This window comes from Chlorocebus sabaeus, chromosome 11 (assembly GCF_047675955.1).
Source record: "Chlorocebus sabaeus isolate Y175 chromosome 11, mChlSab1.0.hap1, whole genome shotgun sequence".
NCBI lineage: Eukaryota > Metazoa > Chordata > Mammalia > Primates > Cercopithecidae > Chlorocebus > Chlorocebus sabaeus.
In genome coordinates this window covers 109,613,754-109,630,607 of record NC_132914.1, presented here as the reverse complement: position 1 = coordinate 109,630,607, position 16,854 = coordinate 109,613,754, and the positions used below count along the sequence as shown (strand labels likewise).

The 16,854-nt window shown below is 44.5% G+C and overlaps 1 protein-coding gene across 2 annotated transcripts in view; it reads right to left on the bottom strand.

Moving 5' to 3' along the window:
- Positions 1-16,854, bottom strand: part of PTPN11 (protein tyrosine phosphatase non-receptor type 11) — a 96,344-nt gene that overhangs the window by 26,447 nt on the left and 53,043 nt on the right. For both annotated transcript variants that reach the window (XM_008004784.3, XM_008004783.3), the window contains exons 7-9: positions 8,332-8,428; positions 3,778-3,857; positions 3,493-3,651 (exon numbers count right to left, since the gene is read on the bottom strand). In XM_008004784.3, coding sequence (XP_008002975.1) covers positions 3,493-3,651; positions 3,778-3,857; positions 8,332-8,428 — 336 coding nt within the window. The remainder of the gene's footprint in view (positions 1-3,492; positions 3,652-3,777; positions 3,858-8,331; positions 8,429-16,854) is intronic.

Sequence of the window (16,854 nt, the reverse complement as noted above, 5' to 3'; positions counted from 1 at the left end):
AAAAGTAGGTGCTGGGAGAACCAGGCAGAAGTGGGAGGAGAAAGGCGGCTCGTGCAGTTGTCTGATCCAAGCACATGTCAAAGGAGAGTCAATGCTTGCTTATTTATCGCTAAAGAATCAAAGATGCAGAGAGAAGGACTAACCAACGTGAGAGTGCTGGCTAGCAACCACTGAGGTCTGAATTCTAAGATCTGCCAGTCACTCCATAGGGAAGGCAAGCACAGATTCTGGAGGAGTCTAGGCTGCCCAACGAGCCAGACTGTCTGCTTCATTTCCGCACCAGTGTAGGAGGACTCTGTGCCTTATCTAACCCAAGTGTGAATAACTCTGTCACAGAAAGGCAGCCCATGGGGTTTTGAACCAGCTGCTTTTTCTATATCCAGACCCATCTGATACCTCCTCTACACGTCACTTTCCCTTAACTGGGTGCCTGGGAATGCCAAGTCTGCAGTAGCTGCTGGCTTCAAAAGCAGGCGGATTGAAAAATATGGCACCAGGAAAACCATTCTTGCTGCCAAAAAGGAAGCTACTTCACTCAGTGAGATGAGTTTGTATCTATTTGGTGATATGTTCTGGGCAGAGAATGCTTCTGTGTTCTGTTGTTTTCTGGGCAGTCATCCACACCACTCACTTTCCAAAACCACCAAGACACAAATATCAGCAAGAGAAATTTACCTTGTATCTTAGGAAGACAGAGAAATTTACAGCCATAAAACTGGAAATAAGAGAGCAGCTACAGACATCAACAGTCAGAGTCAATGATTAATTGAAAGAAAAAAAGAAAACATGGTAGGAGGAACGTTCAATAAAAGGATGTGGTCTTGGTCGGGCGCAGTGGCTCACACCTGTAATCCCAGCACTTTGGGAAGCCGGGTGGATCACTCGAGGCCAGGAGTTCCAGACCAGCCTGGCCAACATGGTGAAACTCTGTCTCTACTAAAATTACAAAAATTAGCCAGGTGTAGTGGCACAGCCTGTAATCCCAGCTACTCAGGAGGCTGAGGCAGGAGAATCACTTGAATCCAGGAGGTGGAGACTGCAGTGATCCAAGATCGTGCCACTGCATTGCAGCCTGAGTGACAGAGCAAGACACAGTCTCAAGACAAAAAAAAAAAAAAAAAAAAAAAAAAAAAAAGAAGGATGTGGTCTTTTATTACGATTCTCAATTCAGCTTTCCCTCCAGTATTCTGTAGATTCAAATACCTCAGACAAATTTGATGCAAATTTTAGTTTCCCCAAATAAACACTCCTAATATTAATTGTACTCTATGCTGTCACTGGCCAATCAAGGCTGAGGACTGCTCCCAGTCATTACACGGAACTCACCAGAGAATATAAAATTAAATCATGACCCTGAAAAGAACGTTTTAGCTAACTTTAAACATCAGCAAACTGCTGCAGCCCTCCCCCTAGTTTCTAAACTCCTGTGGAAACCTTGGCAAACAAATTCTAAAATGTGAGAACTAATACATTGTCTTTTAAAATAGAGCCCAGGAATCAAACACAGTCCACAGTCTGGTTTGTCTTCTGCGCCCTGGGGGGATACTGAGAGTAGGTTGTCAGAAAGATCTGTGGAGAGAATCAACACCCATCATGTCATCCTCTTGGCACCACCAAAGTAAAGAGGAAGAATGAGACAGGGAGCAGAGACTAGGACATGGTGGTGAGGGGCGGGGCAGGGTGATTTGGCCCTAATGCCTGTCTATCCAGGAGAGCTTCTGAAAGGGACTGATACTGACTCCTCTGAAGCAACACAAGACCCCTCTCTTCACAATCTTCATGTCTTCTGAGAACAGGTGAGCATCCTACAGCTATAATCAGGCAAAAAGGAGGATGACGGGCTTCATTCTTCCTATCCACATTTAGGGCAAAAAACACTTGCCTGAAGCAGAAACTACAAAGATGTTTTAATCGGTCTATTATTTCAAGAACACCGCAGGCAGTTGCTGAAGGAAACCTTTGTTTCACGATGGCTAGATCTGGCCTCAAAGGTATTCAGAAGTATACCAACTAGGAGTACAACAATGAAAGTCTTATGAAAATCACACTGCCCTTCACATCCAATATGAAAATTACCCTAGGAAGGCTCAACTCCAAAGTTCTCCATCTGCCTTAGGTTTAATTTATAGGTATGACTGCTACATTCCACACAAAATCTTAAATAAACCAATTAAAGGATATCTAAAAAAGAACTTTCACTAGAACACAAACAAAAACACAGAACTTTTCCATATTTAAAAAAAAAAAAACCACCATGGTGGGCTCACTTCGAGATAACACAGAGGGCTGTCACTCGATAAGATTTGTCTGCTTTTCTGTAGGTGTGGGATGCTACAATTTATTTTTTTAATCTGAAGTGTCTTGAAGAGTATGGAGTAATGCGTCCTAGGCAGGTGCTGTTGGTGGGAGTGAGCACCGGGGCAACCATTTGGGAGGACAGTTAGGCAGAGTTAATTAAAATGGACAACATGGCCAGGCATAGTGGCTCATGCCTGTAATCCCAGCACTTTGGGAGGTCGAGGCAGGAGGATCACCTAAGGTCAGGGGTTCCGAGACCAGCCTGGCCAACATGGCGAAACCCTGTCTCTACTAAAAATACAAAAATTAGCCAGGCTTGGTGGCACGCACCTGTAGTCCCAGGTACCTGGGAGGCTGAGGCAACCAGAATCATTTGAACTGGGAGGTAGAGGCTGCAGTGAGCTGAGATCGTGCCACTGCACTCCGGCCTGGGCAACAGACCGAGATCCTCTCTCTAAAAACAAAAAACAACAACAGAAATACTCCATACGTTCAAAAGGTAAGGAAAATGCTACACATGTTAACAGGAAAGATATAGATGATATTAACACTTCTAGAGATGAAAAATACAATGTCTGCAGTGAAAAATACTCTGGATAGGATTAAGAGCGGATGACATACTGCAGAAGATTAACTTAGAGACATAGCAAAAGAAGCTATTCAAAATGAAACATCAGGGGAAGAAACTGAATAAAATAAACCAAGTGTCAGTGGGCTACAAGAAAACTTCAAGTAGCCTAATACATATATGACTTGTGTCCTAGGACAAGGTTGGACAAGGTACTTTTTTTTTTTTTTTTTTTCAGAGGTGCGGTCTTACTACATTGCCCAGGCTGCTCTCAAACTCCGGACCTCAAGTGATCCACCTGCCTCGACACCCCACAGTGCTGGGACTATAGGCATTAGCCACCATGCCCAGCCCAGGGTATGTATCTGAAGAAACTAAGACTGAACATTATCCAAATTTAAGGAAAACTACAAATCCGTGGAGCCAAGAAGCTTAACAAACCCCAAGCAGAAGAAACATAAAGAAAACTACACCAAGGAATAACAATCAAATTTCTCCTAGTCCCTTTTTTTCAGAGAATCAGTTAGAGTAAGCTTACTTCATTTATTCAATTCCTAAACATGGCCAATCTGACACATGTGATACTTTAAAAACAGTTTAGCAGAAAAGAAGTTTCTGTGATTTACCTTTCCTCTCTCCACTTCTTTCGTTGTCATGACAATCACTCGGGAGTTTTCTTGGAACACCATCCGCCAAAAGTCGTTCACTGTGTTCTGCAGGCAGCCTTGTGTGGCAATGTAACTCTTTTTGGGCTTTGAATTGTTGCACTTGGTTTCAAATTCAGGCTAGAAATTTAGGAAGAAAATTCTTCAAACATCTTGAAGTTGCTTTCAGGACATGAGGAAGGATTTAAAATACAAAAATAGGCTAGCAATGTATGGTCAGAAAACACTGTGAAAAGCAAAGCTTACCATGATGATATTTGCATTGATGTAATCCGAAACAGGCTCATTGGGATCACCATCATGTAGGACAACCCTGGTATGATCAACTAGAAGAAAAAGAGACCACAGTCATGCAAGTCCTCGGACTGCTTCAGGAAAAACCAGTTCAAATCAGTTAATCCCCAGCCTAGTCCAAGTTTTGTCTATTTAATGATTAAAAAAAAAAAAAAGAAAAATTAAAGCCCAGGTAAGCACAACAGTAACATGAACACTGCCTGATGCCTCTCATAATGCTATCTTCACAATTTCCTAGTTTTGATCATATGCTATAGGTATATAGGATGTTATCACTGGGTATATGGGAAGCTGAGAGAAGGTACAAGAAAACTCTGCTATTCGTGTAACTTCTTATGAGTTCCAAAATTGTTTCAAACCAAGAAATTTTGGACTGGGCACAGTAGCTCAGGCCTGTAATTTCAGCATTTTGGGAGGCCAAGGCAGGTGGATCATATGAGGTCAGGAGTTCGAGACCAGCCTGGCCAACATGACGAAACCCTGTCTCTATTAAAAATGAAAAAATTAGCCAGGCATGTTGGTGCACATCTGTAATCCTAGCTACTCGGGAGTCTGAGGAGCAAAAATCGCTTGAACCCGAGAGGCGGACATTGCAGTGAGTCGAGATCACACCACTGCACTCCAGCCTGGACGACAGAGTGAGACTCGGTCTCAAAAAAAAAGAAAAGGGGAGGGGGAGTTTTTAAAAAAAGAAGACTGAAGTATAGATATATGACATGATGTCTGAGATGTGCTTCAAAATAATTCAAGGAGAGAGAAGATATGGATCAGAGTATAGATGAAACCGAGACTGTGCATGAGTTGATAATTGTTGAAGCTGGGTGATGGGCACATGGGGTTCTATCTGCTCTTGAATATATTTGAAAACTTCCATAATAAAGAGGGTTTTTGTTGTTGTTGTTGTTCTTAATTTCTTTTTTGAGACAGGGTTTTCCTCTGTCACCCAGGCTGGAGTGCAACAGCACTATCTCAGCTCTCTGCAACCTCTGCCTCCTGGGCTCAAGCAATTCTTGTGCCTTAGCCTCCTGAGTAACTGGGATTACAGGTGCATGCCACCACACCTGGCTAATTTTTGTATTTTTAGTAGAGATGGAGCTTCGCCATGTTGGCCAGGCTGGTCTTGAACTCCTGACCTCAGGTGATCTGCCCACCTTGGCCTCCCAAAGTGCTGGGATTACAGGTGTGGGCCACCGCACCCAGCCAGGTATCTTTTAGTGAAGCATAGTGCAGTGGACTATCACAAGGCTCCGATAGTATCAACTGTCCAAATTGTGTACAAAAATCCATTATTGGTATAAAAATCTGAGTGCTCTACCTACACGACATATTTTGCAATGGGAATTAGTAAGACAGTCATGTGTCTTTAAAGAAGAATGTCCTTTCTGCTTCAGACTCCTCATCTTTAAGGAAATGAGATGTTCATCAGAGGAAATATGTAAACAAGACCTTTAAGGGAGGGCAAAGCGATGTTCTATTTAGATACTGCATACCATTGGTCCCTTTACTTTCCCATACACTTTATACCATATATATACCACTAGACCCCTGAGCAGACGTCAAAACTTAGACATAGAAAGGACAAGGTGGCCAGGCACGGTGGTCCACACCTGTAATCCCGGCACTTTAAGAGGCCAAGGCAGGAGGATAGTTTGGGCCCAGGAGGTCAAGACCAGCCTGGGCAACATAGTGAAACTCTATTTCTAAAAATTGAAAAAATAAATTCCAAAAAAAAAGGATAAGGCTTCCTCAAGGTCACTAGTACCATGCTGCAGCTCAAACTGCTTCTGTGCAAATTCCTCACTGCCTTTTCTCAGTATTACGAATGCCTCCACTTTCTCCCATCCTCACATACACACATTACAATATCCATGTAGATATGATATACATATATACCATGTATATGTACATATGCATGCAGAAAGAGAACAACTATGTTTCATGCATAGACACACACAAAGGACGGTTTACAAGATTTGACAAAATGGTTCTGACCTGATAAGACATGAGAGCAATGCTCTCCAAATTTGATCATGGCTCCCAATCACACAGTTTTTCAATGCTGAAATATATACACATATGCACTATATGCAAGCAAGCCTTATTTGTAAGTTGGATAAATACAGTATGCATAGCCAGGTACAGTCACTCATGCCTGTAATCCCAGCACTTTGGGAAGCCAAAGCAGAAGGATTGCTTGAGCCTAGGAGTTCCAGATCAGCCTGGGCAATACAGTGAGACCCCCATCTCTATATACAATCAATCAATCAATAAAACATTATGCACTCACTGCAATCAATGTAGGCCTCAGATAAATTTTTCTTTTCCATTTTTTTTTTTAGGGAAAGGATATAAATAAAGAGAAGTTGTAAATGTTCCTTCCTTTCTCCTCAGTGCACTGCCTTGCACAGCACATCAATGGAGAACCCCCTGCATTAGAGTGTGATGCTAAGAACAGTGACTTTGGGGGCTCTAGTGCCAGTTCTCCCGCCCACTCCCCTTCACTTATAACCTGCTAAAATGGTCTAGGAAACCAGGATACTAAGAATGCCTCCTTCCTGTGCATGTGATATGGATTAAGTGAGATAAAAATGCAAAAGTTCAGCATAGAGTTAGACCTCAGGAGAAGAGGAACTGTGACTGGTTTAGTGCAGTTTCTGAGATCCTCATGCAAGGCCTACATCCTTCCAGGGCTTTTTCCCTCCTGGTTCAACTTGGGCTTTGCCTGGTGGCATTTGGGTGTTACAGAAGGTATAGCCGGGCACAGTGGCTCACACCTGTAATCCCAACACTTTGGGAGGCCAATGAAGGCAGATCGTTTGAGCCCAGGAATTCGAGACCAGCCTGGACAACATAACGAAACCCTGTCTCTACAAAAAAAAAATTACAAAAAATATGTACATATACATGGTATATATGTATATCATATCTACATGGATATTGTAGAGTGCAGTAGCTGGGCATGGTAGCACGTGCCTCTAATCCCAGCTACGTTGGAGGCTGCAGTAGGAAGGACCACTTGAGCACAGGAGGTTGAGGCTGCAGTGATCCATGATCATACCACTGCACTCCAGCCTGGGCAACAGAGTAAGACCCTGTCTCAAAAATAAATAATAAATAAATGGAAAAAAAGAAGGTCTACATCCTTCCAGGCCTTTTTTCCTCATGATTCAACTTGGGTTTTGCCAGGTGGCATTTGGGTGTTACAGAAGGTACAGCCAGGCACAATGGCTTACACTGGTAATCCCAACAGTTTGGGAGGCTGAGGCAGGAGGACCACTTGAACCCAGGAGTTCAAGACCAGCTTGGGCAACATAGGGAGACCCTGCTCTACAAAAAAATTTATTGTTGTTTTAAATTGTTTTTTGTTTTGAGACAGAGTCTCACTCTGTCGCCCAGCCTGGAGTGCAGTGGTGCTCACTGCACCTCCAGCTCACTGCAACCTCTGCCTCCCAGGTTCAAGTGATTCTCCTGCCTCAGCCTCAGTCTCCCAAGTAGCTAGGATTACAGGCATCCACCACCACGCTGGCTAATTTTTGCAATTTTTAGTAGAGATGGGGTTTTACCATGTCGGCCAGGCTACTCTCAAACTCCTAAACACAGGTGATCCACCCACCTCGGCCTCCCAAAGTGCTGGGATTACAGGCGTGAGCCACTGTACCCGGCCTACAAAAAAAAATTGTAAAATCAGCCAGGTTTTTTTTGAGACAGAGTTTTACTCTTATCGCCCAGGCTGGAGTGCAATGGCGCGATCTTGGCTCACTGCAACCTCCATCTCCTGGGTTCAACCAATTTCCCACCTCAGCCTTCCGAGTAGCTGGGATTACAGGCACCCACCACCACACCCGGCTAATTTTTCTATTTTTAGTAGAGACGGGGTTTCACCATGTTGGCCAGGTTGGTCTTGAACTCCTGATCAGAGGTGATCTGCCCACCTTGGCCTCCCAAAGTGCTGGGATTACAGGAGTGAGCCACCACGCCCGGCCCACGAAGTCTTCTGAGCAAAGTTTAGGTATATACCCTTTCTCCAGTAACTTGAGCTCAAGGGATCAGCAAGCAGAACGGTTCTAGGAGCCCTCAGGAGGTGTTTGTCTGTTTCCCACAGAAGGGAACTGAGTCCCAGAAAGGATATAGGCCTTACCCAGGACTCACAGGCCCAGTGAGGAGGAGTCAAGACACAAATCTGGCACCCTGAGGTCCCTGACACTGAGAGATCTCAAGCCTTGAGATGATCTATCTTGGGCAGACAGAAAATTAATTAACAGAAGGAACCAATCGCAGACAAAGCCACCTAGTGGCAACTTTACTCAGTAATCAGCATCACAGGAGCTCAGTGAATGAAGCCATCAACCCCCACCATGGTTGATTATTTTGGAGACTGCTTGCAATTAAAGAAGCTAAGGTCTCAGATGTGCTAACAAGAGCACATGACCCTGAGGAAAAGTACAGAAGTGCTAAGAATCAAAATCTCCAAGAGTGACTATTACTGAGAGGAATATTGATACTTACAGGGCAGGATGTTTTTATATCTATTTTTGTTTTTGTTTTCTTGCCTTTGACCCTCTTTTCGGCTGTACAGAAGTTTGCACTCCTGTTGTTGTAGTGTCTGGAAAGAAAGAAAAGTCAATATTATCACATGTCAAAGAGTCACAGTAAAAGAAAAAAGTCTGGCTCAGCATTCCTTCTTTAAGGAATTCATTCTAGGAAATGTTCACAGTTGTATGTAATAGCTACAAGAATGTTCAACTGAGTCGGGCACGGTGTGAACCTGTAATCCCCACACTTTGGGAGGCTGAGGTGGGCAGATCACTTCAGGCCAGGAGTTCGAAACCAGCCTGGCCCACATGGTAAAAACCACATCTCCACCAAAAATACAAAAATTAGCCAGGCATGGGCACCTGTAATCCCAGCTACATGGGAGGGTGACACAGGAATCACTTGAGCAGAGATCATGCCACTGCACTCCAGCCTGGGCAACAGAGCAAGACTCTTATCTCAAAAAAAAAAAAAGGTTCATCTTAACACTGCAACAACAGTGGAGAAATGCTGAAAATAATATAAATGTCTAACAAGAGAGAACCGCCTAAATAAAACCATTGTTCATTCACACAAAAGAATGTTCTATGTCCATTTAAAAAGATGTACTAGGAAAATAACACCTTGGAAAGATGATCAAAGTGAAAAGAAAGTCAAACCTTCAAAATAGTATATGATGTAATCATATGCTTGCATTCACCTATGTACAAAAGAAATGGCATAAGGACACCGTGATGTGCATCTGTAGTCCCAGCTACTCGGGAGGCTGAGGCTGGAGGATCACTTGAGCCCAGAAGTTCAAGACCAGCCTGGGCAACAAAATCAGATGCTATCTCAAAAAGAAAAACAATTTTTTAATTTTTTTTCCTTAAAAAAAAAGGCAGAAGGCCAGGTGCAGTGGCTCACACCTGTAATCCTAGTACTTTGGGAGGCCAAGGCGGGAGGATCACCTGACGTCAGGAGTTCAAAACCAGCCTGGCCAACATGACAAAACCCCGTCTCTACTAAAAAATACAAAAATTAGCCAGGCATGATGGCACACCCCTGTAATCCCAGGTACTCGAGAGGCTGAGGCATGAGAATCGCTTGAACCCAGGAGGCAGAGGTTGCAGAGAGCCGAGATCACGTCCCTGCACTCCAGCCTGGGTAACAGAGGGGGACTCCATCTCGGGGAAAAAAAAAAAAAAGTGGGAGAAGAACCAAATAGGTAATGGTGACTTCTTTTCCCCCAAGGTAGCAGGATTATGAAGTCCTTTTCTTGTTTTGTTTCCCACTGCGTTCTCCCTTAAATTTTCTACAATGAAAAAATAGAATATTTATAAGAAGAAAAATCTTTAAAAATAACAATTATAAAGAATGAAACCCAGCAAGGATTGGCGTAGCATATACAAATAACAGCTGTGATCTATATTCTTTTTTTCTTCTTTTTTTGTTTTAAATAAGATAAGTTCTCTCTCTCTCTCTCTCTCTCTTTCTTTCTTTCTTTCTGTTTATTGTATGATGGAGCCACTGCACTCCAGCCTGTGTGGCAAAACAAGATCCTGTCTCAAAAAAAAAAGTCAATTTCAGGGGCTAATCAGTTTACAAAAAGCCTAGTGTTTAATGGGAAATCACAAATAGGCAAATCAAGAAAGTAAAAGGTAGGCTAAGAAAAGAAAATTTATATATAAAATGCCAAAACGGCTACCCTCAAAGAGTCCTACAAGGAAAAACAGAGTCATATTTCACAACACAGCAGCCCTGTTTTATTTCCATTTCATTTATCTGAATTTCACAAATAAGTATAAAAGTCTCGACTTCACATTGGTATTTGACTCTCAGTTTCAAAATGCAACCTTCAGCCTGGACATAAGCTCATCACAAAAGCGTTTAATTAGCTGAAACCTGGACAAAAATAAAACCTAATGTAGGCAGAACTGTGACAAGAAATCAGTCATTTGATTTTTTTTTTAATGAGCTCAGGGGTAAGGAGTCAAAGCAGTTTGCCCTCTCTGGGCAAGCATTTCTTTGGACTATGAGCCAGTCTTACCAAGCAATACTGCTGTGTTAGGAAGAAAGTTTAACCTTGATTTTTAGACAGGTTATTAAGGTGAGGTTCAAAAAGAAATTCAAACACTGAACTGAATCAATCACTTCAACTAAATGAAGTGAAACGACATCAACAAAAAATACAATACCGGGGGAGGGAGACTGGGACTAATTAGCAGCTTGATTTAAAACAAACTTGGCAGGAAAGCATTCAGGTCTTCATTTATGAACCCAACTTCACATGACACTTCACTGAGGTGGGGGGTGGCAGGGTGCACGTGGCCAAAGCAATCACTATGCAAGGTGAATTTCCTCCAGCTCCTGTTTAATTACCCTTCAACTTCTGCCTCCACTTTCAAGATCAAGTCCAAGCTGTTCAGGATGATGCACGAGGCCTTCTAATCTCTGAGCTAATCAGGGCCTGCCTCTTAAGTTCCCTTCTGTTTTGCCAAGCTACTTTTTCTGTCTGTGCCTCAGTTTCCTCCAGTGTGAAATGAGCGCAATCCTTTCCACCCCAAAGGGCTGGGGTGAGGGTCAAATGAGATGCATGTACATCACTATACCGTGTGTGAAATACAACAAAGCAAGTACATAGATACTGGCTCCTGCTATGAAATCAATATTGCTACATGAACTCTACACTGGCTACTCCACATGTGGTCTGTAGACCAGCAGCATTAGCACCACCTGGGAGCTAGTTAGAAACCCAGGCCCAGGTCCTACCCAGACTTAATCAAAATATATATTTTTGCTTGAGGACAGGAGGTCAAGACCAGCCTGGGCAATATGGTGAGAGCTGGCCTGTACAAAAAATTTAAAGATTAGCCAGGCATAGTGGCATGCACCTGTAGTCCCAGCTACTCGAGAGTCTGAGGTAGAAGGATTACTTGAGCCCAGAAGGTCAAGGCTGCAGGGAGCCATGACTGCACCACTGCAGGCCAGCCTAGGCAACAAAGCAAGAATCTGTTCCAAAAAAAAAAAGCGTCTTCAAGATGCTTTGGCATCTCTGCATACCACCTCTTATGTTATTTGTTTCCTTTAACTGACCTCCGCTTTTTCTCCTTCACAAAATATATTTCAAAAAGAAACTGCCTCAGCCAGGCCCAGTAGCTCACACCTATAATCCCAGAGCACTTTGGGAGGCCAAGGCAGGCGGATCACCTGAGGTCAGGAGTTCGAAACCAGCCCAGCCAACATGGCAAAACCTAGTCTCTACTAAAAACACAAAAATTAGCCGGGAGTGGGGGTGGGCTCCCGTAATCTCAGCTACTTGGGAGGCTGAGGCAGGAGAATCACTTAAACCCGGGAAGCAGAGGTTGCAGCGAGCCGAGATTGTTCCACTGTACTCTAGCCTAGGTGACAGAGCGAGATCCTGTCTCCAAAAACAAAAAAAGAAAAAAGAAATTGCTCTTACTTGCACATATTTTTTTAAAATTTCCCTCTATATATATAGAAGGTAAGCAGAAAAGGGAATATAACAAAAATGAAATATTACCAAATTCTACTTAGATACTGCGGCATTCCTGAGGCTTTGTTAAAAGAAAAAAAAAAGACACAGGCAAACGTTAGAGGTAGATGTTAAAGACTTACTACTACCATATGGAGACCTTCTTCAGGCTTCATCTAAGGACCAGATAAGGATGAAAAAGAGAAAGCCTTTCTCGTTTGCTAATTCGTCTTACCTACTGTGATAGGGTAACACCAAGAATCATCTCACAACACAAATGGAACACTTTGCCAGACTAAACTCAGAGTTCCAGACCAGGGAAATCCTCATCAATATTCATTTTGGCTGGGCCACCCATCATCAGGTCTGCCAGAGGCTTCCCTTATTCCTTTTTTTTCCTTGGGACAGGGTCATGCTCTGTCGCCCAGGCTGGAATGCAGTGATGCGATCACAGCTCACTGTAACCTCATACTCCTGGGTTCAAGTGATCCTCACACCTCAGTCTCTTGAGTAGCTGGGTCTTCGGGCACACACCACCACACCTGGCTAATTATTTTACTTTTTGGAAATACAGGATCTCACTATGTTGCCCAGGCTGGTCTTACACACGAGGACTCCAGCCCTCCTCTGGCCTCAGCCTCCCAAAGCACTGAGATTACAGGCGTGAGCCACTGCGTCTGTCCTGCGCTTTCCTTATCGTGCAGTAAGTTCCCAATCACCTCTTCCAGGCAGACTTGGGGTTTGAACAGTGCACAGTCAAGATGGCTGCTGGGTCCAGAGACTTCCACAGAGGACAGGACAGGCACTGCTGCATCCCAGGCACAGGTGGGTGCTAATTGCCAGCAGCTGACAGCTGTCACAGATTGATAGTAGCTAACAGTGCATCTCTCTCCCAGCTCCTTCCCTAGTGCACCCATTAGCCCAGCCTCGACTGCACCTGGGGCTCAAGTTGCCTAAACATATTTCATTTCCCATAGCAGAAGATGCCATCCATCTAGAGATTGCAAATACAAACAACTCAGAAATTGTGACTTTCCATGCTCTGCTCACAGAGGCTCCCAAATGCCATCTGCTAAGGGTGCTTCCTCCCCAGCACCAGGCTTATGGCTCTAAGCTCCAGAAGAGTATCAAATAAACCCTGCTCTCCAGGAGAATACATTCTTGTCAGGGTTTATCTTCCACAAGCTCCCTCCCACCAGTAGTCCCCAGGGCACAAAAGCTACTAATGACCTGTCAAGCTGAATGTCACCGCATCTCCATCCTTCTCCACTGGCCTTGGCAGGGATGCTAATGAGGAGACTTAGGGCAGGCAGCAAAAAGGACAATGTAAACCAGGGACACAGGCTGCCAGACACCCCATTTTCCCAAATAATACATCCAAAGGGTTTGCACCAAACTGTGAACTCTCAAAAAGGACCAGAGGCTAGTTACAGTCACCTGACTGCAGGAGTCTAAACAGATCGAGAGCCAAAGTGCATAAAACTATTAAATCTAATGATATGGTTTGGATGTCTGACCCCTCCAAATCTCATGTTGAAATGTGACCTCCAGTGTTGGAGATGGGGCCTAAAGGAAGGTAGTGGATCCTTCATGAATGTTTTGGTGCCAGTGAGTGAGTTCTTGCTCTAAGTTCACATGCAATCTGGTTGTTTAAAAGAGTGTGGTGGCCGCGCACAGTGGCTCACGCCTGTAATCCCAGCACTTTGGGAGGCCGAGGCGGGCGGATTACTTGATATCAGGAGTCCAAGACCAGCCTGGCCAACATGGTGAAACCCCGTCTGTACTAAAAATACAAAAATCTGCTGGGCATTGTGATGCGCGCCTGTAGTCCCAGCTACTCAGGAGGCTGAGGCAGGAGAATTACTTGAACCTGGGAGGCAGAGGCTGCAGTGAGCTGAGATCACGTCACTGCACTCCAACCTGGGCAAAAGAGTGAGACACTGTCTCAAATCAAAAAAAAAAAGAAAAAAAAAAAAAGGCCGGACGCGGTGGCTCAGGCCTGTAATCCCAGCACTTTGGGAGGCCAAGACAAGCGGATCACGAGGTCAGGAGATCGAGACCATCCTGGCTAACACGGTGAAACCCCTTCTCTACTAAAAAATATAAAAAACTAGCCGGGCGAGGTGGCGGATGCCTGTAGTCTCAGCTACTCGGGAGGCTGAGGCAGGAGAATGGCGTAAACCCAGGAGGCGGAGCTTGCAGTGAGTTGAGATCCGGCCACTGCACTCCAGCCTGGGCGACAGAGCCAGTCTCAAAAAAAAAAAGAAAAAAAGAGTGTGACACCCACCCCACCCTCGCCACCACTCCGGCCATGTGATCGTCTGCTCTCCCTTTGCCTTCCTCTATGACGGGAAGTTTCCTGAGACCCTCCCCAGAAGCAGATGCTGGAGTCATGCTTGTACAGCCTGTAGAACCATGAGCCAATTAAACTTCTTGTCTTTATAAATTACCTAGCCTCAGATATTCCTTTAGAGCAGTGCAAAACGGCCTAACACACCTAATAAACTATTAAAACGTATCCACAGAAAGTCAATGTCCTAATCCATGTTGTACAAGTGAGTGCCCAACAGCACTACTGACTCTGGAGGAGGTAAGTTTTCATTGTCTCCCTTATGTAAATGTAAGACCATCCCTTACATTTGTGGCCACTGAATATTCTTGCTCCCCAGCCCAGACCCCTGCCAACCTAAATGCCAGGAGCAGCAACCCAGTGACTGCAATAACCAAAATAGAGCCCAGAGGCTTCCAAAGCCCTTGGATTGAAAACCACTGGACCTGGCTCTTGACTAGAATTTCAAGAATGAAAGTGGAGGAAAAGGACCAAGGAGAGAGGCAGACAGAAAACAAACTGGCTGAGTCAGGCATCCCCAGGCACCATGATGATGCCCTAATGACCATTTCGCCTGTACTGCTCTGAGCAACAGAGCCAAATACCTAGGGAAGAAAAATAATGACACTCACATTACGGCCAGACCAACCTGTATGGTTACTTTACTTACTTTTTTTCTTTCTTAAATATTTTATATTTTTAATTATTGGCCCACCAAGTAGAGAGATTACTTTTTAAAACAAAGATACGGCCAGAGGCCATGGCTCACGCCTGTAATCCTAACACTTTGGGAGGCTGAGGCGGGCAGATCACCTGAGGTCAGGAGTTTGAGACCAACCTGGCCAACATGGTGAAACCCCATCTCTACTAAAAACACAAAAATTAGCTGGGTGTGGTGGCGCACACCTGGAATGCCAGCTACTTGAGAGGCTGAGGCAGGATAATCCTTTGAGGCCAGGAGTTCAAAACCAGCCTGGGCAACATAGTGAGACCCCCATCTCTGCAAAAATTGAAAAATTTGCCAGGCATGGTGGCACATGCCTGTAGTCCCAGCTACTCTGGAGGCTGATGCAGGAGGATCCCTTGAACCCAAGAGTTCAAGGCTGTAGTGAGCTGATTGTGCTACTGCACTCAAGCCTGGGAGACAGAGCAAGACCTTATCTCAAAAATGAATAAATAAATAAAAAGGCATGGTCCTTGGAGGAAAACAGGTCTGACACATGAAACAGCAGCAAATAGTACAAGACAAATCTATAACTGTGTGATTTTTAATTATGCACTGTGGAATTTAAGGAATGAGATCCGTGAAATTAACTGAAGAAGGTTTCTGGGAGGAGCTGAAGCTGAAAACAGGTAAAAAATTTAGATGGATATAGGCAAGAAAGGGAGGCAACCTGGCAAGTTGGGGGTGGGGGGTGAGTGCAAAGGTGGCATGAAGCCAGTGAGCACGCGGGAGAGTGAAGGAGACCAGGCGGCAAGTCTGGAAGCTGTGAACTAGGAAGTAGGGGGAAAGGAGAAGAGATGGCGAGAGTGAGAAAAACAGTGGCGGCCTTAAGAACTGGGCAGGAGAATCTCAATGGCTGAGTGAAAGAAAGCATGGCATGGTAGACATGGAGTCAGAAGTCCTCAGGTTCAAACCTCAGCCAACCATTTGCCAGTCACATCCCTGGGGGCAACTTTCTCACTTCTGGAAGTCACTTTCTTCATCTTCAAAACAAAATAGGTGACCAGGGGTAGAGGCTCACACATGTAATCTCAGCACTTTGGGAGACTAAGGTGGGCAGACTGCTTGAGCCTAGGAGTTCAAGACCAGCCTGGGCAACATGGTGAAACCCCATCCCTACTAAAAATAGAAAAAATTAGCCAGGCGTGTTGGCGTGCACCAGTAGTCCTAGCTATTTGGGAGTCTGAGGTGGGAGGGTCACCTGAGCCCAGGAAGTTGTGAGCCAAGATCATGCCACTGCAACAGAGTGAGACTCTACCACAAAAACAAGGACACAAAAAAAGCCATGGGGGACGTGGGGAGATAAGGAACAAAAGAGAAAGAAATACTCCAACAGATAGAAAGGAATTTCTCCAGAATATAACATTTAGCTTATGGAATAAAACCTCTAACTACTGAAATGTTCTAACCACAGGAAGGTAGGAGCTCCTCTACTAAGTCTGGGAACTCAGGCGTAGATAGAAAACCCTAGTTAAAGGGCAAGCCTGCCACCCTGGAGCATTTTTAAGCATGAGGTTGGAGCCCTGCTTGAGGGTTTTGTTCCCTGCGGTGTTGCTTAGTCACCAATGGGAAGATTTCCACTAGAGATCACCGACAAGAATTATTATTCTAGACACAGCTCTGGGGTGCAGTTAAAGTCCTGTTTCCATAAAACCTAACCATCTCTAAGTAGAATTTATAGCTCCCCTAAGCAGGATGTAATCACTTTAAAGAACTCAAACTGGACTGTGGATGTGAAGACACACTAGCTTCTCCTGGAGAACATCAGTTAGCAGAGCTGCTGGTGGAATCCGGGACATCTATGCAGCTGTCAGCGAAATGACCACAATGCTAGTGCAAGCTGAAAACAGCTTTGGACCACCACAGAGAAGACAGGCTAGCATGACAGCAGGCTGGGCTTTAAAACAAGAAATAAATAAATTACTAAGGTAAACAAGTGTTAAAGCCCTAGGAAAAAATAACCCCAGG